Raw genomic sequence first — 20,707 nt, 5'->3', positions numbered from 1 at the left:
AGGAAAGGCAATGCAATGAAAGACTAAATAAAAATAAATAAATAATAAATAAAACCATGCAGCATCTAGTTTGATGAGGTCTTTATTACTTGTAGATGTGGCAGGACCACCTAACGTGGCCATGTGGACAGTGTGTGGTCTTTCTTGGCTACTCTACTCTAAATCCTCCAAACTAACCAACAACAACAAAAAAAAAAAAAAAAAAGGCGACATAAGGCAACATTGAGCTAGCAAGAAAGAAGCTATCCTTAGCGCGGTAGTGGACAATGTTACACAGTAACTATCCTAAATTGAAGACATGTACCAAGCTTTCAGTCATGGCCAGCGTCCTCATGATGCGATGAGAGAACGATAGTGGATTTGGCTAGCAACAAACTAAGGAGGCAGAGGTCTAAACACTCATGTTTGTTTGCGTGCTGTTGCTAGTAGATTCCAGGAGGTGGAACTATGGATGGGGACGGGCTTTGGCTTTCACAGCCTAAAGAGCCTTGCGTTGTCTCTTCATGAAGGACATGGAGTAGTCCCCGGGCGGCGTGCTCTTCTGCCTCTTCATCTGGACCTGAGATTGAGCGGTGAGCTGCAGCTTGATGGCGCTGGAGTTCACCTTGGCGGCGCACAGCAACCCCTTCATCCCCTTCATCTTTTCGCTCTGGAAGATGACCACGGGGGCGCCCGGGCAGGGTGACGCAGTCTGCTGCTGCTGAGGGGAAGGCGCCGCATTGGGGCTGGGAGACTTGGGCTTGGCCTCGGCCCCCTCTGCGCCCCGCTGGCCCTGCAAGGGGCGGCGACGGGCCACAGCCTCGCCTACTTTCTTGGGCTGAGGTGGCGCTGCCACCGTCGTCTGGGAGGCTGGGGAGGTGGGGGCAGCAGCGAGTGGAGAGTTCTGTTCTTCTAGTTTGGACTCCCTACGGGACCCTCGTCTCCGGCCCTCCCAAGGATCCTCACTGGACGCGTCGTCGTCCTCCTGACAGTCTGGCTCTTTGGTGATGATGGACACTTTCTGACGCACCTTAGGATACAACAACGTCCTCTTCATTAGATACACCTGCGCAGTGACTCCCAGTGCAAGTGTAGCAAGCATCAATGCAAACATGTCACATTTATTATAGTGCTTCCTCCTTACCTGCGCATCAAAGCGGCTGAGGGACTGGACCAGGTAGGTGGCCCATCCCACATGCAGCACCGGCGTGGGACTACCCTCCTCCCACTTGCAGATGCCGTCGTAAAAGCACAGCAGGTGAGCGAAGCATTCTGGGTCCTGCAAGGCCGAGAGGGCGGCTGCCTGCTTTGGCTGATCCTGCACACATACAAAGGATTACATTTTGAGGACTTCGCTACCCACAATGCAACAGCCCCTCCACTCCTGGCTCGGAATGCTTACTTTATCACAGGCTTCTCCCGCGTCGCCGCCCTCCGTGGGAATCTCGGCAGCAGTTTCCTTCAGCAGAGTGGGAATGACGTCGTTTGCAATGTCAAAGAATTCCTTGTAGATCTCCTCATCCTCGCGGAAGTAGTTGTAGCTGCAACAAAATGAACTTTTTTGTAAATGCTGTTTAGTTTTATTTGCATAAAGACTACAGGCAGAAGTGGGACGAGATCAAAGTGAGGTGTCACAAAAAAATGGAAATTAATGCAAAGAATTCCCAAGAACGGAAGGAAAAGGAGAACAATGAGGGGGCAGCAAAAGGAAGCTGCTAGATGTCGCCTCAGGTGCTATTTTTAGCTGCAGAAGTTCACTTCCACCACACCCTCTGTTTCTTTGACCATAATCGAGTATGTCTATACATTAAATATTTTTAACCATTTTTAATAACAGCATTCATGGCAACATTAATTGACATGCCCATCAGTTAACGATGGGTGCGCATTTACTGCCCCCTGGTGGTCATATGAGGTACGGTCACCACAGCAACCATTGTGCTTGTCAACTTCGATTATTTCAACACCTGCATAATATAATCATAACCAATCGAAGAAAAATGCTAATACTCCATTTACAGATGTACCATATGTAATAAACTTACTCCTGCATGACCTGGGCGGCGTCAGCCCACGCCCTCAGCGCGTCCCGCACGTTCCTGTGCCTGTAGTGGAAGCCAGCCAGGTACATGTAAGGGTAGATGTGCTCGTTGTTGTAATGTTTCTGGGCAGAATTCACGGCCTGACCAGAGAGAGCAAAATTGAACATCTTGCTCTAAGCGGAAGGACGACAAGCAATCTTACCTTGAGGTGGATTTCCAGTGGGCTCTCCTTGCCTGGGATTGGTTCCTGGTCCTCCAGGTCTGCCAGAGTCCCCATTGCCATTGGATACCTGGCACAGGGTGCAGCAAACAGTTGACGATATAACTTCAGGGTAAGCTTTTTGGCATCTTTGCCAGAGCACTCTCACCTGTCCAGGTTGCCTCGTTCATACAGCAACCACAGCAACTTCTGTCAAAGGAAAACATTTGAAAAAAAAAAGGGATTAATGTTGCAAAGTAATGCCATTTTTGAGACTGCATTGTGTGCTGACCTGCTGTAGCTGCAGGAGCTCAGAGCTGTCAGTGTGCAGGTCCAGTGAAGGGTTGATGGCACACACCATGAAGGCCACCTCCATGTTTCTGTCACATTTCATGTAGGAGCCCTTTAGGTAGAGCCAGCTCTAAAGCAGACACAAACATGTGAACCACAAGGCATGCAACACTATGCCATCATGCCACGGTGTGGTTCATTTTTGGTAAAGTAAGGGTACAAAATACAAAACAAATTGCTGTCCATGTAAATGATTGTTAAAATGAAACAAAAAAAACTTTAAATGCTGTCAGGCATAAATACAACTCTTAAAAAAAAAAAAAAAAAAAAAGTACAACATCATAACTAAGATGCATTTTTTCCTCTTTCTGATCTCATTTCAGGCGTTTTCTTTGTTAGATTTGCATACAGCAGCCTCGCCTCTGAAACAGTTTCTCTTGCTAGCCGTTGACCCACACAAGCAACAACTTCGCAACATCTTCAGTGCTCTGCGGTCTGTTTCGCAACATTAGCTCACTTGATTGCGCTGTTATTCTTCAGGATGGTACGAATTGTTTGAGGGCTTGCAGTATATTCTGGCAAGATCGGCAACACGAACACCATCTTCGAACTTTCCGATGACTTCCTTCTTGTATTCAATAGTGGTCTTCACCCTCTTTGGAATGTTGTTGCCACTCGCAACCTTCTTTGGACTAGAAGACTCTAAAAAGACTGTAAAAATGTATAAAGACTCTTTGGACTCCATTCATCCATTTTCTATGCCGCTTATCCTGATTAGGGTCGCGGGGGTATGCTGGAGTCCCTGCTGACTTTGGGCGAGGGCACATATAGACAATCGTTGACGCTCACATCCATACCTATGGACAATTTAGAGTCGCCAATTAACCTAACATGCATGTTTTTGGAATGTGTGAGGAAACCGGAGTACTCTGAGAAAACCCACACACAGGGAGAACATGCAAACTCCAAACAAATAGATGTCCAAGCGGAGATTCGAACCCAGGTCTTCCCGATCTCCTGAATGTGTGGCCGTGCGGCTTCTGTGGACTCATCACGGCTTGTTTAAAGTTCATCGCACTTAATGAAAAAATGCATGGACAGGAGTCATCAATGCCGAGGGTCCATTGTTTGGCCATCGGATTCCTTACATGTATGAATGTGCCTTACAGGCTGCCGTAGTAAAGTGTGAACTAAGTAAGTATCATGAGATTGTCTTTTGAGTGATCGAGGATGACTGTGCAAACAAACCAAGCACAGATACAACAGTTTGTTGCACGTGCCATTCTGCATGCTAACCAGGAGGGCAAACACAAACCAGGGCAATATTTTAGCCCAACTTTTGGATGTTACCCAAAAAAACTCACCGAGGCGGACGTTAACCAAGATTCCACTGTGTGAAAAAGTTTTTGCCCCCTTATTTATTTTGCATGTTTGTCATATTTAAATATTTCAGATCATCAAAAAAATATTAGTCAATGACAACAGAACTGAACACAAAATGCAGGTTTTTTTGCAGTTATTATTAAGAAAGAAAAAAAATTCAAACCTACATGGCCCTGTGTGTAAAAGTGATTGTCCACTAAACCTAGTAACTGGTTGGGCCACCCTTAGCAGCAACAACTGCAATCAAGTGTTTGCAATAACTTGTAATGAGTCTCTTACAGCGCTGTGGAAGAATTTTTGCCCCCTCATCTTTGCAGAATTGTTGTAATTCAGCCACATTAGAGGGTTTTCCAGCATGAAGCCTTTTTAAAGGTCATGCCACAGCATCTCAATAGGATTCAGGTCAGAACTTTGACTAGGCCACTCCAAAGTCTTCATTTGTTTTTCTTCAGCCATTCAGAGGTGGACTTACTGGTGTTTTGGATCATTGTCGTGCTGCGGAAACCAAGTTCGTTTCAGCTTGAGGTCACAAACAGACGGCCAGACATTCTACTTCAGGATTTTTGTGGTAGACAAAAGAATTCATGGTTCCATTTTTCCACAAGTCTTACAGGCCCTGAAGCAGCAAAAACTGCCCCAGAACATTACACTACCACTACTATGTTTTACTGTTGGTATGACGTTCTTTTTCTGAAATGTGGCATTTCTTTTACACGGGATGTAATGGGACAGACACCTGTTAAATTTTTGTCTCGTCAGACCACACAGTATTTTCCCATCGGTCTTGGGGATCATAAAGATGTTATTTTTGTTCAGCAGTGGTTTTCATCTTTGAACTCTGCCATGCAGGCCATGTTTTGCGCAGTGTCTTCCTTATGGTGGAGTAATTAACACTGACCTGAGGTAACACAGAGGTTTGGATTTTTTTCTCCCTTAATAAAAAGTTTAATTTAAAAGCGATTTTGTGTTCAGTTGTGTTGTCATTGATGAATAGTTAAATTTGTTTGATGATCTGAAACATGTAAGTGTGACAAACATGCAAAAAAATAAATAAGAAACAGGAAGGGGGCATACACTTTTTCACACTTATAATATAGCCATAACACACACCAGCCAATGGCCTCACCCAACCGCTTGTGAAGCTAATCTTCGCACGTCCAAGGCTTGTATTTCCACAGCCGCTTTTTTTTTTCTCCACACTCCCCGGGCTTGTGAAGGTGCCCTGCATGCCTGGATCTCTGCTGCTGTGCTGAATGCATCACCTTTTATGACCGTTTGTATTTAATTACATAGTAAACGCATCATAGAACAAACACTTCCCATCCTTCACTGCACGAGAACTTAGTACGCATCTTTACCCAACCAATGACTCCGTCCTGAAACGTCAGAATATAAACATGTGTGCAATGACACCCCAATTAACAACGTACACGTCATGTATGATTGCGTCAAGGGTGGATCACCTTCTCACTGACTCCTGCTGTGACCGTCTGTCCTCTCCTGTCCTCGTTACCTTTCCCGTGCCAGGTGACCTCGGCCGTTTCTTCACCATTCTTGCCAAAGATCACCCAGGCGTGGTCCTCAGACAGAGCCAGGTGCACATCCTTCAGACCCAGGACTTGGCAGGCGGCCACCACAGCAAAGGCCACCCCAGAGCTGTCCAGTTTGGTCCCTTGAAGAAAGGGAGCATTTGTTTGCTATGTAACAAGATGCCTGGACTCCGGTTGCCTTACCAGTGATGAGGCTGAAGAGAGACTGGATGTGAGCCCGATCTTTAAAGTAGGAGCGACTGAGACTGTTCCAGATCACGTCTGACACTTTCTTCACCAGCTCTCGACTGGAGCCTGCAGGTGTCCTCCTGTACTGGGACAGGTCCACCGCCCCGCGGATCTGCGCCGTGAAGCGCTCATATAGCGCCGAGATCATACCCAGCTCCACGGTGGGGAAGCACGAGTTGGGACAGTCTGGCTCCAGCGGCTCAAAGCGTACGCCGGGCACGTTGATGGGAATCACACGATTGACCGCCAGGAAGTGCTCGACAAAGCCCAGGACCAGCGAGAGGAGGGCCAGGTCTGGCTCGGACTTGCGGAGCTCGGCGTCAAACAGCTGAACGACACCGTCGATCCCCCGCAGGGGAAAGTGCTTCTTCTGAGGCGTGTGCAAACCCATTATGTCCTCTCAGTGTCACCTGCTGTGTGACACAATGGAAAAAAGTAAAAATGAGAGCATATCACTATGTTTCACTATAGTTACTGGCACCTTAAATTCCCCCACATGCTTAATTGCTATTATTACTATGATTGCAATATAATATAATTTGTGGTCATGTTGTATAAAGCACTGCAAGCAAAAAGACCATTAGATAAGGCTTAAGATAAGAGTGACTCATTGCATGATGTCACATGTTCCACCAGTACAGCTACATGGTGAACGGGTGGGCGGGGCACTCTCGCAGATAATACAAACACAATAAATATAATACTACGCTTCTGAAAGTCTTTTGAGATTTACTGAGATTGGTAATGCCCAAATATGTTGCTTCCAAGACGAAAACAATGAACATTACTGTCCACGGCATTATGACGTCGCTATTGTATATGTTAGCATGCGGCTAACTTTGCGAAGTTGGGCACATCGCGCGTTACTAATATTTGATTTAAATATGTCGTTGTTCGTCGAGCGAAAGCTGTAATCGGTTATATAAAAAAGCAGCCTAAAGTCGGGAGAGGACGCCAAACAAATCCGAAGGTAAACGCTTTAAGGCGGCATCACTGGTAGAAAGCTGGCTTCATTGAGCGCGATCAGGTGCAGCTAGGCTGGCTAACGAGCGGCTAGTTAGCCAAATTAGACTAGTTTGGATTACCGCACGTCGAGGAGAAAGTCTCGGAAAATTTATCGTTAAAGTTTACCTACCGAATAACTCGCTCCGGTATCCTAATAACCGCCAGTGTGGAAAGAAGAATATAGCCGGTTCCTCAGTGTGGCAGCCACATGTTTTTTGTTTGCGTCCCACTTCTTTTGCCGCGCACTTGAGGCTGCCGGAGAGTCACACGCACTCTGTGTGCGTCATCACGTTTACGTACATGACGTCTTTTGCGAGTATTTCAAGTACAGTCGGAAAACCGACAATTTCTCAATAGACACGCTTGGCGGTTCAATGGCTGTGTCTACTAAGGGTCTGTAGCCCACAAGGCTGGTAGCCAACCCGGTCGACGAAGGCCAGACATTCAGAGACCCCTCCACAAGCCGCGAACCAGCCTTGTGAATTCAGACGGTCGAGCCCACTGATCTGTACGAAAAAAATGAAGCCACTGAAGCCACAGAGGCCATCTTACCACTCACATCTCGTACGTAGCAGACTACATTCGCACAGCGTACTGTACAGAGTGTACAAAGCAGATGAAGAGGCTCGCAGAACATCTATATTTTAAATTAAAAAGCGAGGAGATTCTCCCATTCCTTCAAGTAACACAACCTTCGTCGCTTAAAAACGATTTGATACGTTATTCTCTATCTTTTGGCTATATTAAATGTACTTTTTCCCCTTCCAATTCTCATTGCCTTTGGGACAAAATTCTACTCTGCACCCTGGCTCAGCACTCCCCTATAGCAATGCATAGTTTTACTCCTCTAGAAAGAGATTTTAATTTTAACTGCATATCCCATCCCCTTTTTCCACTAAAATCCATGGTCATGATCTTTTACTTTTTTTTTCTTACTTTCATACAATTCACTATGCTCTCGTCTGTACAAAATATGAATCATAAAATAGAGTGACTTTGGACAAGTTTTAAAATCATTTAACATTTTGCTGATTTTTTTCTGATCTTTTTGTTTGTGTTATGAAATAGAAATAACCTCTTTTCTGAGATAGAAATATATTTGAACAAAAACCACAGGAATAATATGTAATATAATATCTAATAATATATTGTATAAACATTGCCTCCATATGAGGGTTCATTTGAAATTCGGGTAAACAAAAAAACTTATTTTTTACATTTGTAAACAACCGCAAATTATTTAGTAGTCTAGTCGCGGTTGTTTGTTTGCATATCCCCCACGGCCCCCTATGTGAAGCCGTTATGACTCAGGTATGGTGTATCGACAGACTTTTTAAAAATGATCATACCCGAGTCCTTATGACTAAGCTCAAGCACACCTGTTGTGCGAGGTTAGTCTGAAGACTAACCTTTTTTAATTTAGTGTGAGTGGGTAACAAACAACAGACTTAACAACTTACAATTTCTGACATAAGTCATTGTCCGAGAAGCGTTTCTTGTGAGTGGTAATATGGCGGCCGCGTGGCTTCACAAGTCATTGACCAATGTGCTATCCAGATTTTTTTCGTACAGATCAGGGGTCTAGCGTTCCTCACACTTCCTGGTTGTGTCACGTGTTCTCATGTTTACCCTGACATGACAGAATGATACCTGCCTTCAATCGTAAAAGAGCGAAAACCTAATTTAAGTGAAGGAGAACAAGCAAAATGTGACATTACAGAAGCAAAGTTCTTAGTTTTTAAATGTAGGCTTTACAGTAAAAATAAGCGAGGTTCTCCGTCGGCAGATTTATCACCAGCTCAGAGCTAAACCTAACAATAGTAATATTTATTGCTACTTAGAACACACATAGAATAGGATACTTTTAAACTTCTAAAGAATCATGATCAGGATGGAGCTCCCGAGACAGCAAGGTATGTGTACCACCATGGAACATCACTGATGACCTTCCAAACCTTCCCCTCCTTTGACTTCCTGCACCTCATCATTTCACCTGCCCTGCAGCTTGAAACCGTGTCGAATGCTGCATTGTTTTATTACATCAGGTCATATATGTGATCAAATAATACATACATTAAAACTTAGAAATACGATGCAAGTTGGTGGAGGTATTGAAATGATCCTTAAATACTCGCATCTATACATAAACACATTCCATAAATGTGTTGTTGCTGAGTGTTGTACAAATGAACGAAGTAGCCAAAGAGTAACACATACGTAGCTATTAATATTACTATTGTTAGGTTTAGCAAGGAACCTCTCTTCTTTCTACTGTAAAAACTACATTTAAAAACTAACAACTTTGCTTCTGTAATGTCACATTTTGTTTGTTCCCCTTCACTTTAGTTAGGTTTTCGCTCTTTTGCGATTGAAGGCAGGTATCATTGTCATGACGTCAGGGTAAACACGAGAGCACGTGAGACAACCAGGAAGTGTGAGGAAGGCTAGACCGTCTGAATTCACAAGGCTGGTTCGCTTGCCTTCGTCGACTGGGTAGGTTACAGTCCTTGCGGGCTGCATCCCCTTAAATTAGACACAGGCCACCTGACTAAACCTAAATTTATGCGCATGCGTAAAATTGTTGTTCAGCACAGTACATTAGTGCGCGGAGTATACAGGCAGAGCCATGCTGCCTCCTATTGGTTTTATTGGGTATTGGAATCAACTTGGCCAGACACTTGTTATAAACATGTCGTTCTTTAATAGCAAAATATAGCATTCAAAGTGGGAAAAAATGGGGGAAAAAAAGCTATATTGTAAACAATCCATATGTTATGTCGTTGGAAGTCAAAATGCTAGAAATAAGGCTTCCCTTCTGGCGTATGCACAACCTCAGCTGTGACAGCAATCAGTGCAGTTATGATTCGTACATTACATGTCATTATTACACAGATAGCATACCTTAATCATCCCTTTTTGCAAATGCATGGTAACAAAATAACATATTAGGGTGTACTGTGTAAGTAGTTTGGTAAAAGGCAACCACAAAGGATTATGATTCTCTGAATAAAATCGATTTAAAACAGAATGCTAAAACAAAATGTCAAAAGTGGAGAAAAATAAAGTGATTTCAATGAGACACTTTGAGAAAAATGTGCCCTTTAGTGCCCCTGAGAGCGCACTCTGCCTCACCCAGCCACATCTGGGGCATGGTGGCCTCACAGCGACTGGTAGCCATCCGTCCTCCTCCTGCGGCCCAAGAAGTAGACCACCACCACCACCAAGATGAGCACCAGCAGTGTGACACCCACTGCAATGGCCACGCGATAATCTGGCTGGTCGGCTACACACGAATCAGCTGAAATAAAAACACAATTTGTTAGCACTGCACATTGCATATTCTCCAAGCTGTATGAACTATGAGCATTTTGGATTGACCCAAAGCAGTGTAGTTGTTCCATAATAACTATCCTCATAATACTACTTGACTAATCATTAAAGATGCCAATTCAATGCAGGTCATGTATGCTAAGCTATCTGAACAAAACATCCACATAGCTTTTGTTGTATAGGTGATAAAGCAAATTGTAGGTCCACTTTGAAGAAAGACTTGTTGGCCACCGAGTACTTTTTAACGTATGTCCTACTATTCCTAGTAAATATGCTTACTAATGCCAAATTCGTTGCTCTTGGTCAGATTGAAGGCCTGCATCCTGTCTTGCTTGACGTCCAAATACAGTCCATTCCCCATGTAGAGTGACTCGCTCTTGCAGGAGTACGAGTGGCCAATCTTTGCGGCAAAGCTGTGCATCGACTGGTTGCTGGCAGCGTACTGTCCGTTGGCTGCAACAGACACGGGCGTGACATATTAAAACATTCACCATCATGATGACACGAAGTAAAAACAAACCCAAAAACAAGTAGTTGCAGTAGATTCCCCTCATATTCATGGTTAAGCAATCGCTCCTCCGCATATTCATGGATTTGTTTTCTCTGCTTTAAATTGTAAATAATTTGTATTTTTTTATGGTAACGTCAATAGAAAGTGGTTTGATGGCACTACCTACAGTTAGAAAAAAAGCTATGAATCCAGGGCGCTGTCTCATTAAGTCAGTTGTTGGGTTGCAACTACGTGACTAAGAGGCAGTCTGTCTCACTTCTGGTTTAGAAATGGGGGTCAAATGTTTCAATGTAGCCATGCGGCGATGTTGGACTTAAAAAAATGATATTACAAAGGTTTAGAGCCGATATTACAAGCAAGATATCGTCAAAAAATCCATCCATCCGTCCATTTTCTTATACAGAATGTGAAAAAAATTCAGGAAATCACATTGTATGATTTGAAAAGAATTTATTTGTATAATGTTGCAGAAAAGAAATATTTGGTCATTAACCAACGTTCAAAGTTGAACTCAATACTTTGTAATGTATCCCTGTTTGTCAATGACAGAGGTCAAATGTTTCCTGTAGGTCTTGGCCAGGTTTGCACACACTGTAGCTGGTATTTTGGCCCATTCTTCCATGCAGATCTTCTCCAGATCTGTGATGTTTCGGGGCTGTCACTTTTCTATGCGACTTTTGGCACAATCTTACTGCTGTCACGTGGCAGTTTTTCATAGTTGTAGAATTATTTTTTTGTACTTGAAGGGTGTTTTTTGTATACTTGGATATTTTTGTGTAAAAAATATGTTCATTTGCATGTGTAAAACGTGCTGCATTTGTTTGATAGGTACGTTTCTTATTTGCAAAACAAAATGCATTAGTTTGTGAATGATGTTTTGTATTTGAAAACCACACAGAGTTTGTCAGTTGTTGGGCGTGAAAACAAGTTTTGTATGTTTGTGAGGTTCTGGCATGATTTTACCTCCTTGTATTCTTTGCTGCCGTATACAACGGGTTTAACTAGTTTTTTTGTTGTCAGGCAATACTTTACGCATTTCCCATTTTTGTGAGCATTATTGAGTTCCAACAATATTTTAACTTCAGTTTTAGGATATATTTTGCTTGTTGTTGGTCACTGCGAACTAGAGTGTGTTCAGACTGCTCCACTCGACAAGAATGATTTTTTTTTTGGTTTGTTCTTTAACTTTTTCCCCCTTGATGATGGACTATCTTAGGAACTCATTTTCAGAAATCCCTATATGAATGAATGTATGCAGCATTTGTGGCTCTGATTTCATTTAATGTCTTGCTACAACTACTGTGTACTTGTTTGCCCCCTCTTGTGCTTGAGCCTGTGACGACTTCAACAGGATGCGATGTCACATGCAGCCCAGCACTCAAGACTCAACTCGGTCAACATTTAACATTTTCCAGCAGGAAGATGCTTTCACAAGATGTGATGTTGTGTAACTGCACATTTTCCAAGTATCATCAGCTTTCATTGAATATATAACCAAGCTGCTCAAACAATAAAGGGAACACTCAATTCACACTCAGTCAAAAGTGCTGCGCCATTATTCAAACTGTCCACTTCGGAAGCAACACAGGCTGACAATCAATTTCACATGCTGTTGAGCAAATGGACTAGACAGCAGGTGGTGTCTTTTTCCACTTTAATTTTGAGTGTGACTCCAAATCCAGACCTGCATGGGTTAATAAATTTGATTTCAGTTGATAATTTTTATGTGAATTTGTTGTCAGCACATTAAACTATGTAAAGACCAAAATATTTAATCAGAATATTTCATTAATTTAGACTTAGGATGTGATATTTTAGTATTCCCTTTATTTTTTGAGCAGTATACGTATATATATATATATATATATATATATATATAAATAATTTTTGCCTGCATGCTGGGATGCTGAGGGCCATTGTGATATTTTGTACAACAGGTATAAACCAATCCAATATACCAAAAGGTTATACATATGTAAAGAGCTTTGCGTCACTAGCCTCAACATTACAATTTCTCTTGTGCCATTTTTGCTATTTTAGCCCCATTTTTGCTGTTTTGTTTTTGTTTCCATATGTGCCGAGGCTGCACTTCGGACACCCCTGGTTTCTAGTATCAAAAATAGGCATTTTTAGGGAATTCTATGGGTGCTTCCATTATTTGAGGTTTTTCACCAATGGCGGGGATGTACTGTACAATGGGGTTTATGGGCCTTACCTGTGCTGAAAGGGTAGAGGAGGTTAAAGGACAGCGCATCCACATAGACCATGTTTTCAGCCGTGCTCTGAGGAAATAAAATTGGAACATGCTCTTAATTGCAAAGTCAACATCTGGTTCATTGTGTATGTGTGGGTGTGACAGTGTGTGATCTATGTCACATGCTATGATGCTGACACACACACACACACACACACACACACACACACACACACACACTCACTCACTCACAGGCTTGTCAAGTCCACTTCCCCTTTCCAAAAATTCCTTATCAGTCAGACAGCATCACACAACACGAGCTGTTTAGCATCAGCAATCTGAGAAACAAATCAGGAGAGGCAAACACACCTTGTTGAACATGAAGGTGATGAACCCCTCTTGGAAGACCAGGGTAAGGTTGGCCTTGTTTTCCTGACACTCCCCAACTGCTTTGGTCTTATTGGGCTGAACCACAAAGGTCCCGTTGGCCTGGGAAAGGAACACAAAACGCTCACTTCCTAAACAAAAAAAAGACTCGCTGACAGCTGCATGTTCTCTAGAGACGTGTGCACAACTTCTACTGACGAGTCACTCAGCAATGTGACAAAGTGCAATAACGTACCTTTGGTGTCATCAGACGGATCTGCAGCGCCATGTGAGCCATGAGGCAGACCACCTTGTTCTTCATCAGGCTGTAGTTACCGACGCTCAAATCGGCGGGCGGCGTGGGCTTGGGAGGAGGAGGAGCGGTTGTCGGCTTGCTGGTTGTGTTCGTGGAGGGCACAGGTGTTGTGGTGTTGGTTAAGGGTGCAGGGTTGGTTGTAGCATTGGTGGAGGGCACAGGGTTGGTTGTAGCATTGGTGGAGGGCGCAGGGTTGGTTGTAGCATTGGTGGAGGGCGCAGGGTTGGTTGTAGCATTGGTGGAGGGCGCAGGGTTGGTTGTAGCATTGGTGGAGGGCGCAGGGTGGGTTGTAATGTGCACGGTGGTGGACACGGGCATGACTGTGATGTCCTTGCTGGTGGGATCAGGCTGGCCCGTACTTAAAAACTCTTCAGCAGGGGTTACAGTTGCAGGCGGCTTGTTCACTTGAGCCAGCGACAGTGCTACTTTGATCACACACAAAAAAAAATTATAATTCATGCAGCGATAGAGCAAAAGAAGTCATTTGTGGTGTTCAGTCTACTTTTTATGCCATTTAGCAACAAGGACATTATGCGTGAAACAGCATATTGGTCTGTCAAAACATGAATATATATATATATATATATATATATATATATATATATATATATATATATATATACACACACACACATACATACATACATACATACATATATATATATATACACACACCCTTGGCCTGAAAATGGGGGGTAATGGGGGAAAATGGGGGGTCCGGTTAATACACGGGTGCGGTTTATACACGGTGCTTTACGGTAGTAGTCATGCCAAAACATTGTGTTGCTGCTGGATGTTCATACTATCCGAGTGACACTGTAAGTTTGCTTTCTTTTCAAAAAGACTAAGTTTTAAGACAACAATGGATGAAGAAAGTGCAGCGAACGAGAGGCAGATGGACGTCTGACCTTTGCAGTGATCATTTCACTGATGACTGGTATGAAGGAACACCTTTACAAGAAGCATTTGGTTTGAAAGTAGAGTATAAACATACAAGGCCTTTATTTTTCAAATCACAGATATTAAAATTTGCTGATTTTGTAAATTTTAAAACTGCTAAAAATTTATGTATAAAGTTAACGATAACTTGTTACCCAAAAACGTTATACAGTATTTCCCTATAATAGAGGAGAAATATGATCATAGAGGAAAATTAAACTTAAAACACGTATTTGCGAGAACAACGCTGAAAACCCACAGCATTTCAGTATGTGGAATTAAATTATTAATTAACGGATTGAGCAAGGAACTCAAACAATGTACCGAGACGAGCGAAATTAAAAAAACAATACAAGCAGTTGATGTTTGCTAAATATAAGCCAGAAGAGGCTTGAACTTGCTTTATTATGCTTATCTTCATCTTATTTATTATTATGCTGATTATTATATTTAGCGTTCTGTCATGCTTTTTAAAATTACATGTTAACATAAGATCCCTTCTTTGATATAACCTTCACAATTCTTATGTTCAACTTGTGAGTTTTTGGAGCGTTTCTGCTTGAATTTCTTTGCAAGATGTCAGAATAGCCTCCCACAGCTGCTGTTTTGTTGTGATCTGCCTCCGACCCTCACAGATTTTTTGCTTGATGATGCCCCATAGGTTGTCAGTTGGGTTGAGGTCAGAGAAAAAAGGGTGGCCAAACCATGGGTTTCTCTCTTTTTATGCCCACAACAGCCAATGACAGAGCGGTAGGTGTTCTTTGCATCATGATGGTGCACAGTCATGCTCTAAAGTCATTTTGAAGGTCATTTTGCGACAGAAGGTACGGTTCTTCTATTGTACCATGGAAGAAAGTGGTCAGTCAGAAACTCCACACTTTGCTGAGGTCATTTTCACGCCTTTAATGACCGTAAAGGGCCTAGCAGCTCTTTCCTGATGATTCCGATCCAAAACATGACTCAGCCACCTCCTTGCTGACGTCACAGCCTTGTTGAGATATGCTGGCCATACTCTACTTCATCCATCCGGGCCACCCCCAAGGTTTCACGGCCCTCATCAGTAAACGGGATTGTTTGAAAATGAATCTTCATGTCTTTGTTGGCCCACTGCAACCGTTTCTGCTTGTGAGTATTGGTTAGGGGTGGCCAAATATTAGGTTTATGCATAACTGCAAGCCTCTGGAGGATCCTACACCTCGAGGTTCATGGGAGCTCAGAGGCACCTGCAGCTTCAAATACCTGTTTGCTGCTTTATAATAGCTTTTTAGCAGGTGCTCTCTTGATTCAATAAATCTGTCTGGCAGAAACCGTTCTCATTAAGCCTTTATCAGCAAAATCCTAGCTGTCATCTGAATCAGCCACACATTTCTTCACCGTACAAAAGTTTCTGTGAATTATTGAATATCTTTCTCATATTGCTTGAAATCTGTGGCATGCTTAATAATGTGGAACATCACTTTTACCTTGCACAAACTAATGAAAGTCGTCCCAGATTGATATCAGTAGTCCGAGAAACAATGCCATCCATGAATTTCATTGAAAAACAAGATTTATGTTTATGATACTAACATCCTATTTGCATAATAATAAACCGTATGGTATCAATATCAAGTCAATTTGCAGGATACAATAATGCCACAACAGGCTGCTTTAAAACAGAAAGTGAAAGTCAAATTAGGAAATGAAAGTATACCTAATTAACAATGTAAATGGCAGACAAGAAAAGAAATGGAAAATGAAATCATAAACTAAACTACAAGATTCAGATGGTTAATTGTATGAGATAGTTCCAAGGCTTGTTTTGTCTTGAGGTTGAGAATAAAGAAAGCTACATTGTGGATTCCTCCTTGCCATCTTTTTGAAACCAGTCGTACACAAAATATGACAGGTTCGGACAGGTGCGATACTACAGTGTGCAAGTCTGATGCCGCTCACAGAATTATCAGGTTGATTTAGTGTATGCTCAAATACTTCAAAAATTAGGCGGAACATTGTTGATCAACAAATGGATGGGCTGCAAGAAATAGCGGATGCTTTAAAGAAGCAAATTGATGAAAAGGATCATTTTATATTGCAAATTGTGTGCAGAGTGGAAGATTTGAAGCAGTCGACATGCATGAACAATGTGACTGTGACTGGGCTTCACATAACACGCAGGTCTCATGCCAGTGCAGCTGACACAAGAGGAGCGCAAGATGATATTGCTCCAACAGAGCAACAGGTGGCCAAGTTTCTGCAATCAAAAAGTGTCGATGTGGATGTCAACACGGTCAATACGTATCCCAACGTAATCCCAACGTATGGCAGGAATATAACACCACACCTGTCGTCATCATAAAGCTCACCAACAGGAAAACAAAAAACAAGCTGGCATTGCTGAGGCAGAGAAGTAAGCTGAAAAAACCCAAAACGTCCTCATCAGGGGTGTCAAGCTCAATCGACAGGGAGCCAAAACTCAAAGCCTACTTTAGTGGGCTGAACTGGACTTTACCATTAACATGGATTTTATTTTTTTTTTTACATGGGGGGGTGCATTTTTTGGCGATATGCAAACTGTAGGGGGTCCACAGTGGCCGGGATGCTCTTTTTGATGTGGGTCGTGACTATTCTTTCAAAGCACTTCATAACAATAGGAGTGAGTGCTATAGGGCGATAGTCATTCAAGCAGGTCATGTTGCTCTTCTTGGGTACGGGCACTATGGTGGTGGACTTAAAGCAAGTCGGTACAGATGCTTGTGCAAGCGACAGGTAATATGTCAGCAAACACATCAGCTAGCTCTGATGAGCAAACCCGAAGTGCACGTCCTGAGATGTTGTCTGGGCCTGCTGCTTTTCGTGGGTTTGTTTTGTTCAGAACCCTGCACACATCAGCTGATGTCACCATGAGAGGTGAGTCCTGTGTGCTCAAGCCCAGCCACCCTCTCTGCTCATCAGGAGTTTGGGTTTCAAAGCGGGCATAGAACTCGTTCAGCTCATCTGGAAGTGTGGTTTGGCTGGATGTGTTTGGCTACGCTACTCCGCTGTCGATAGTCTGTGATGTGCTGAAGCCCCGCCCACATGTGCCGAGGGTCTGAGGTGGAATAGTAGCCCTCCAGCTTCTGTCTGTACTGTCTTTTGGCCTCTCATATGGACCTCCTCAGGTCATATCTGGCCTTTTTGTAGTCCTCAGCGGTGCCCATGACAAATGCAGCCGAACGAGCACGTAGCTTAGCCCTTACATCACAGTTCATCCACTGTTTTTGGTTAGGGTATTTTTGTAATACTTGGTGGTGGTAACAGTCTCTATGCATGTGCTAATGTAGCCAGTAACAGCGGAGGCATATTCATCCAAATCAACAGTACAATCTTCCCTCCCCGCTGCAGATCTAAACACATCCCAGTTTGTGCAGCCAAAGCAGTCCTGAAGTACTTGATCGGTTTCTTCATTCCACACTTTAAGAGCTGTACTTACAGGGGAAGCTTGTTTAAGAAGTTGTCTGTATGTTGGATAAAGGAATATGGAGATGTGGTCGGCCTTTCCAAAGTGGGGTCTTGGAACAGCCTTCAAAGCACCTTTCATGTTGCTGTAGACATGGTCCAGGAAGTTATTTTCTCTTGTGGGAAAGCTCACATGCTGGTAATATTTGGGGAGAACAGTCCTGAGGTTGCAGTGGTTGAAATCGCCAGATATAATGAATACAACGTCCGGGTGTTTGGTCTCGTGTTTATCAAGGATGTCATGCAGGAGGCCCAGTGCGTTAGCGGTGTTAGCTCGTAGTGGAATGTAAACAGCAGTTAAATACACAGCGCTAAACTCACGAGGCAAATAAAAAGGTCTGCAGCTCAATGTCCTGCGAGCAGTGCTTTTCCATCGTCTGTACGTCTATGCACCACCGTTTGTTTACGTAAACACAGACGCCGCCACCTCTGTGTTTACCAGACTTTTTTTCTTATTATTAAGAATGGTTGTGAATTCCGTGCTATATATATTGCTTCCACTTTTAAAATCAGAATGGCAGGAGTAGTAGTTTATGCCGGAGTAATCGCTTGCTTACGCAGATCGCTGTAAGCACTTTGTTTGATAAGGTCTGTGACTCAACTCGATGCTATTTTCCAAACAGTTCCGCAGGCCAGATGAAATTGCGGTGCGGGCCGGATTTGGCCCCCGGGCATGAGTTAGACACGTGTGTTCTACATCAGTGACAAACTGACAAAACGCAACACTGACATCACAAAGAAGGCACACGACTTAAGGAAGCGGGGAAAAGCTCAAAGCACTTGGAGGACCGGACAAAGTAAAAGGAGATTAAAAGACACAACTCAACGACTTGATGCACCTTGAAGTCTACACCCTCATTATTCCTATTTATTAACAATCTATTTCTAATGTATCACTTGTTAAATTGTATTTATTCCCTTTCCTTAACACTACACAAGGTTTATAGTGTCATTATTTTAACTCCTATATATTTTATATGTACTATATTTATTTACACCTTCCTTTCTTTCCACACAGAATGTGAACAAAATGTAAACGACAAAATATAAATGGGGAAGCAGTAGGATTAAAATATAAGGTCTGCTTCTTCCCACTCCTCCTCAGACAATTGAATCGTCCACATGTAACCACATTATGTTCCTTCATCTAACTTGTTAAGCATGTCTGAAACAAACATATCATGCCATATATATATGTGTGAGGTGGAAGGTGAGAGCAAAGTGACTTCTGTGTTGACATGAACTGATAACGTCCTATTTATCCAAGTGCAAAAGTCCATGGCAGTCTTTGAGGCTTTTGCTAGTCTGAATTTAGCACTTTAGCACCTATACACATGTAACATATGAATGAATAGCTGCAAATGACAGACATTAGGCACATCAGACTACAAAAAGGTATAATTTGGCAGGTCAAAACTCCAAGCATTTGGTGAATTTTTGTCTTCAAATCTCACCTCCTGTACATTACTACGACATGAATCATCAAACAAGCAAGAGGAAACATGTCAACGAGGCGTAAAAACGCCTTTTTAAAAACGTTTTTTTTTTTAACAAAAGCATGTGACGGCTACCTGAAAGACTGCGGAAATGGATGAATGAACAATCCGGAAAGTCACTTAAATACACTGATCGACATGTGTCTGTATGTACCGCATTAAAACACAAAATTGGACAAGTTTGAGGCGAGGACGACATCAGCCGATGTACTTTGTTGTTGCTGCCTCAAAGCAACATAATGTACTCCAAACTCTAATTTCAAAGCGTGCAACCTATTAAAACACAACGCAGTGGTGGCTACAGGTGAGATCTGAGATTACCTGAGAAAGCACAGCAAAGTAGAAGTGACGATTTCATGGTGACGATCGGCAGAGTGGACACTTGGCGTGAAATGACGCACAATGTGCAACATCTGCCTTTAAGGCTGATCAAAACTATGTCAAGATCACAACACCACACACGGAAACACCGAAAGTAAACGGAAATATACAAAAAATACAAATTGTAAACGTTACATGACATCTACGTGACATAACTCAAGTTGTGGAGAAAAATACTGTAAACAGTTTAGTTTGTATTTTGAATTAATTCGACGTTTTAACTTGTCTGCAAGTAAATTATACTGTTTTTAATTTTGAAAGAAATAAGCGGAAGTAGTTGCATTTGCAATATATCCAAATAAAGTAACTGACGGAAAGTGCTTGGGAAACGAAACTACTGACGTTCAGACTAGAGGTCATTGCCGTGCAAAAAAAAAAACAACCCCACCTTGTTTCGTGTTGAGACAACAAATTGCACCAGTTTAAGTAAAGATAACATATACTACTCACATATGCACAAACTGTTTATTTTAGGGAACAGCAAGTTGTACGTTAAGTATTGAACATGTTGGACATGCGCATTCAAAATTAGAGAAGCTCAACTTAAGTTCACCTGTAACGTTTATAGAGTAGTACACTTTCGGTTCATTCTAACATGGATCTGAAATATCGCTAACTTATTGTGAATATTATAAGCATTAACGTATGATATTTATAAGGTAATATTAACAGTAGTAGTAATAGCACTGGCAATCATGTCGTGACAGTGCCTTTACAGTGAAAAGATAACAGTATAACAGCATTCCATTTAAGCAGTAATTTAGCAAAAAGGGGCGAAAACGGGCAAATCGATACTAATATCGATTAAATCGATAGCAATGGCTGTCGGATCGATACTAGCTGGATTAGATTGATATTTTTCGATGTTAATCTGTGTGTTTTGATTTTTTGCTCATATTGTTACATTGTTATATGTATATGTCGTTTACAAACTCAGGGAATAAGTTCTTAGACACAGGAGGGCTTTGGGGCAAAAATCCAAATAATTTGAATGGGAGCCAATAATAGTTTTTGCTTTTT

The 20,707-nt window shown here is 42.4% G+C and overlaps 2 protein-coding genes across 3 annotated transcripts; both read right to left on the bottom strand.

Moving 5' to 3' along the window:
- Window positions 1-30: 30 nt before the first annotated feature.
- On the bottom strand, window positions 31-7,006 carry men1 (multiple endocrine neoplasia I). Its single transcript, XM_054753870.1, has 10 exons — window positions 6,808-7,006; window positions 5,628-6,085; window positions 5,358-5,566; window positions 2,513-2,641; window positions 2,390-2,430; window positions 2,224-2,311; window positions 2,025-2,161; window positions 1,382-1,520; window positions 1,124-1,297; window positions 31-1,009 (listed from the first exon to the last, which is right to left on the bottom strand). Exons 2-10 carry the CDS (start codon window positions 6,061-6,063, stop codon window positions 479-481), a joined length of 1,884 nt encoding a protein of 627 aa, XP_054609845.1. The 5' UTR covers window positions 6,064-6,085; window positions 6,808-7,006; the 3' UTR covers window positions 31-478.
- A 2,349-nt stretch (window positions 7,007-9,355) lies between these two features.
- LOC129168469 (macrosialin-like) lies at window positions 9,356-19,777 on the bottom strand. Of its 2 annotated transcripts, none has more exons than XM_054753782.1 (6): window positions 19,628-19,777; window positions 13,335-13,816; window positions 13,082-13,201; window positions 12,734-12,800; window positions 10,287-10,460; window positions 9,356-9,975 (listed from the first exon to the last, which is right to left on the bottom strand). In XM_054753782.1, exons 1-6 carry the CDS (start codon window positions 19,662-19,664, stop codon window positions 9,836-9,838), a joined length of 1,020 nt encoding a protein of 339 aa, XP_054609757.1. In that variant the 5' UTR covers window positions 19,665-19,777; the 3' UTR covers window positions 9,356-9,835. The 2 variants fall into 2 exon arrangements, with proteins under 2 accessions (XP_054609757.1, XP_054609756.1); XM_054753781.1 differs by having other exon boundaries at window positions 13,335-13,819; window positions 19,628-19,776.
- Window positions 19,778-20,707: the final 930 nt, after the last annotated feature.

The sequence above is a fragment of the Dunckerocampus dactyliophorus genome, chromosome 15 (genome assembly GCF_027744805.1).
Source record: "Dunckerocampus dactyliophorus isolate RoL2022-P2 chromosome 15, RoL_Ddac_1.1, whole genome shotgun sequence".
In the NCBI taxonomy this organism is placed as follows: Eukaryota; Metazoa; Chordata; class Actinopteri; order Syngnathiformes; family Syngnathidae; genus Dunckerocampus; species Dunckerocampus dactyliophorus.
The sequence above is the reverse complement of the archived record's forward strand: the minus strand, read 5'-3'. Positions and strand labels throughout refer to the sequence as shown.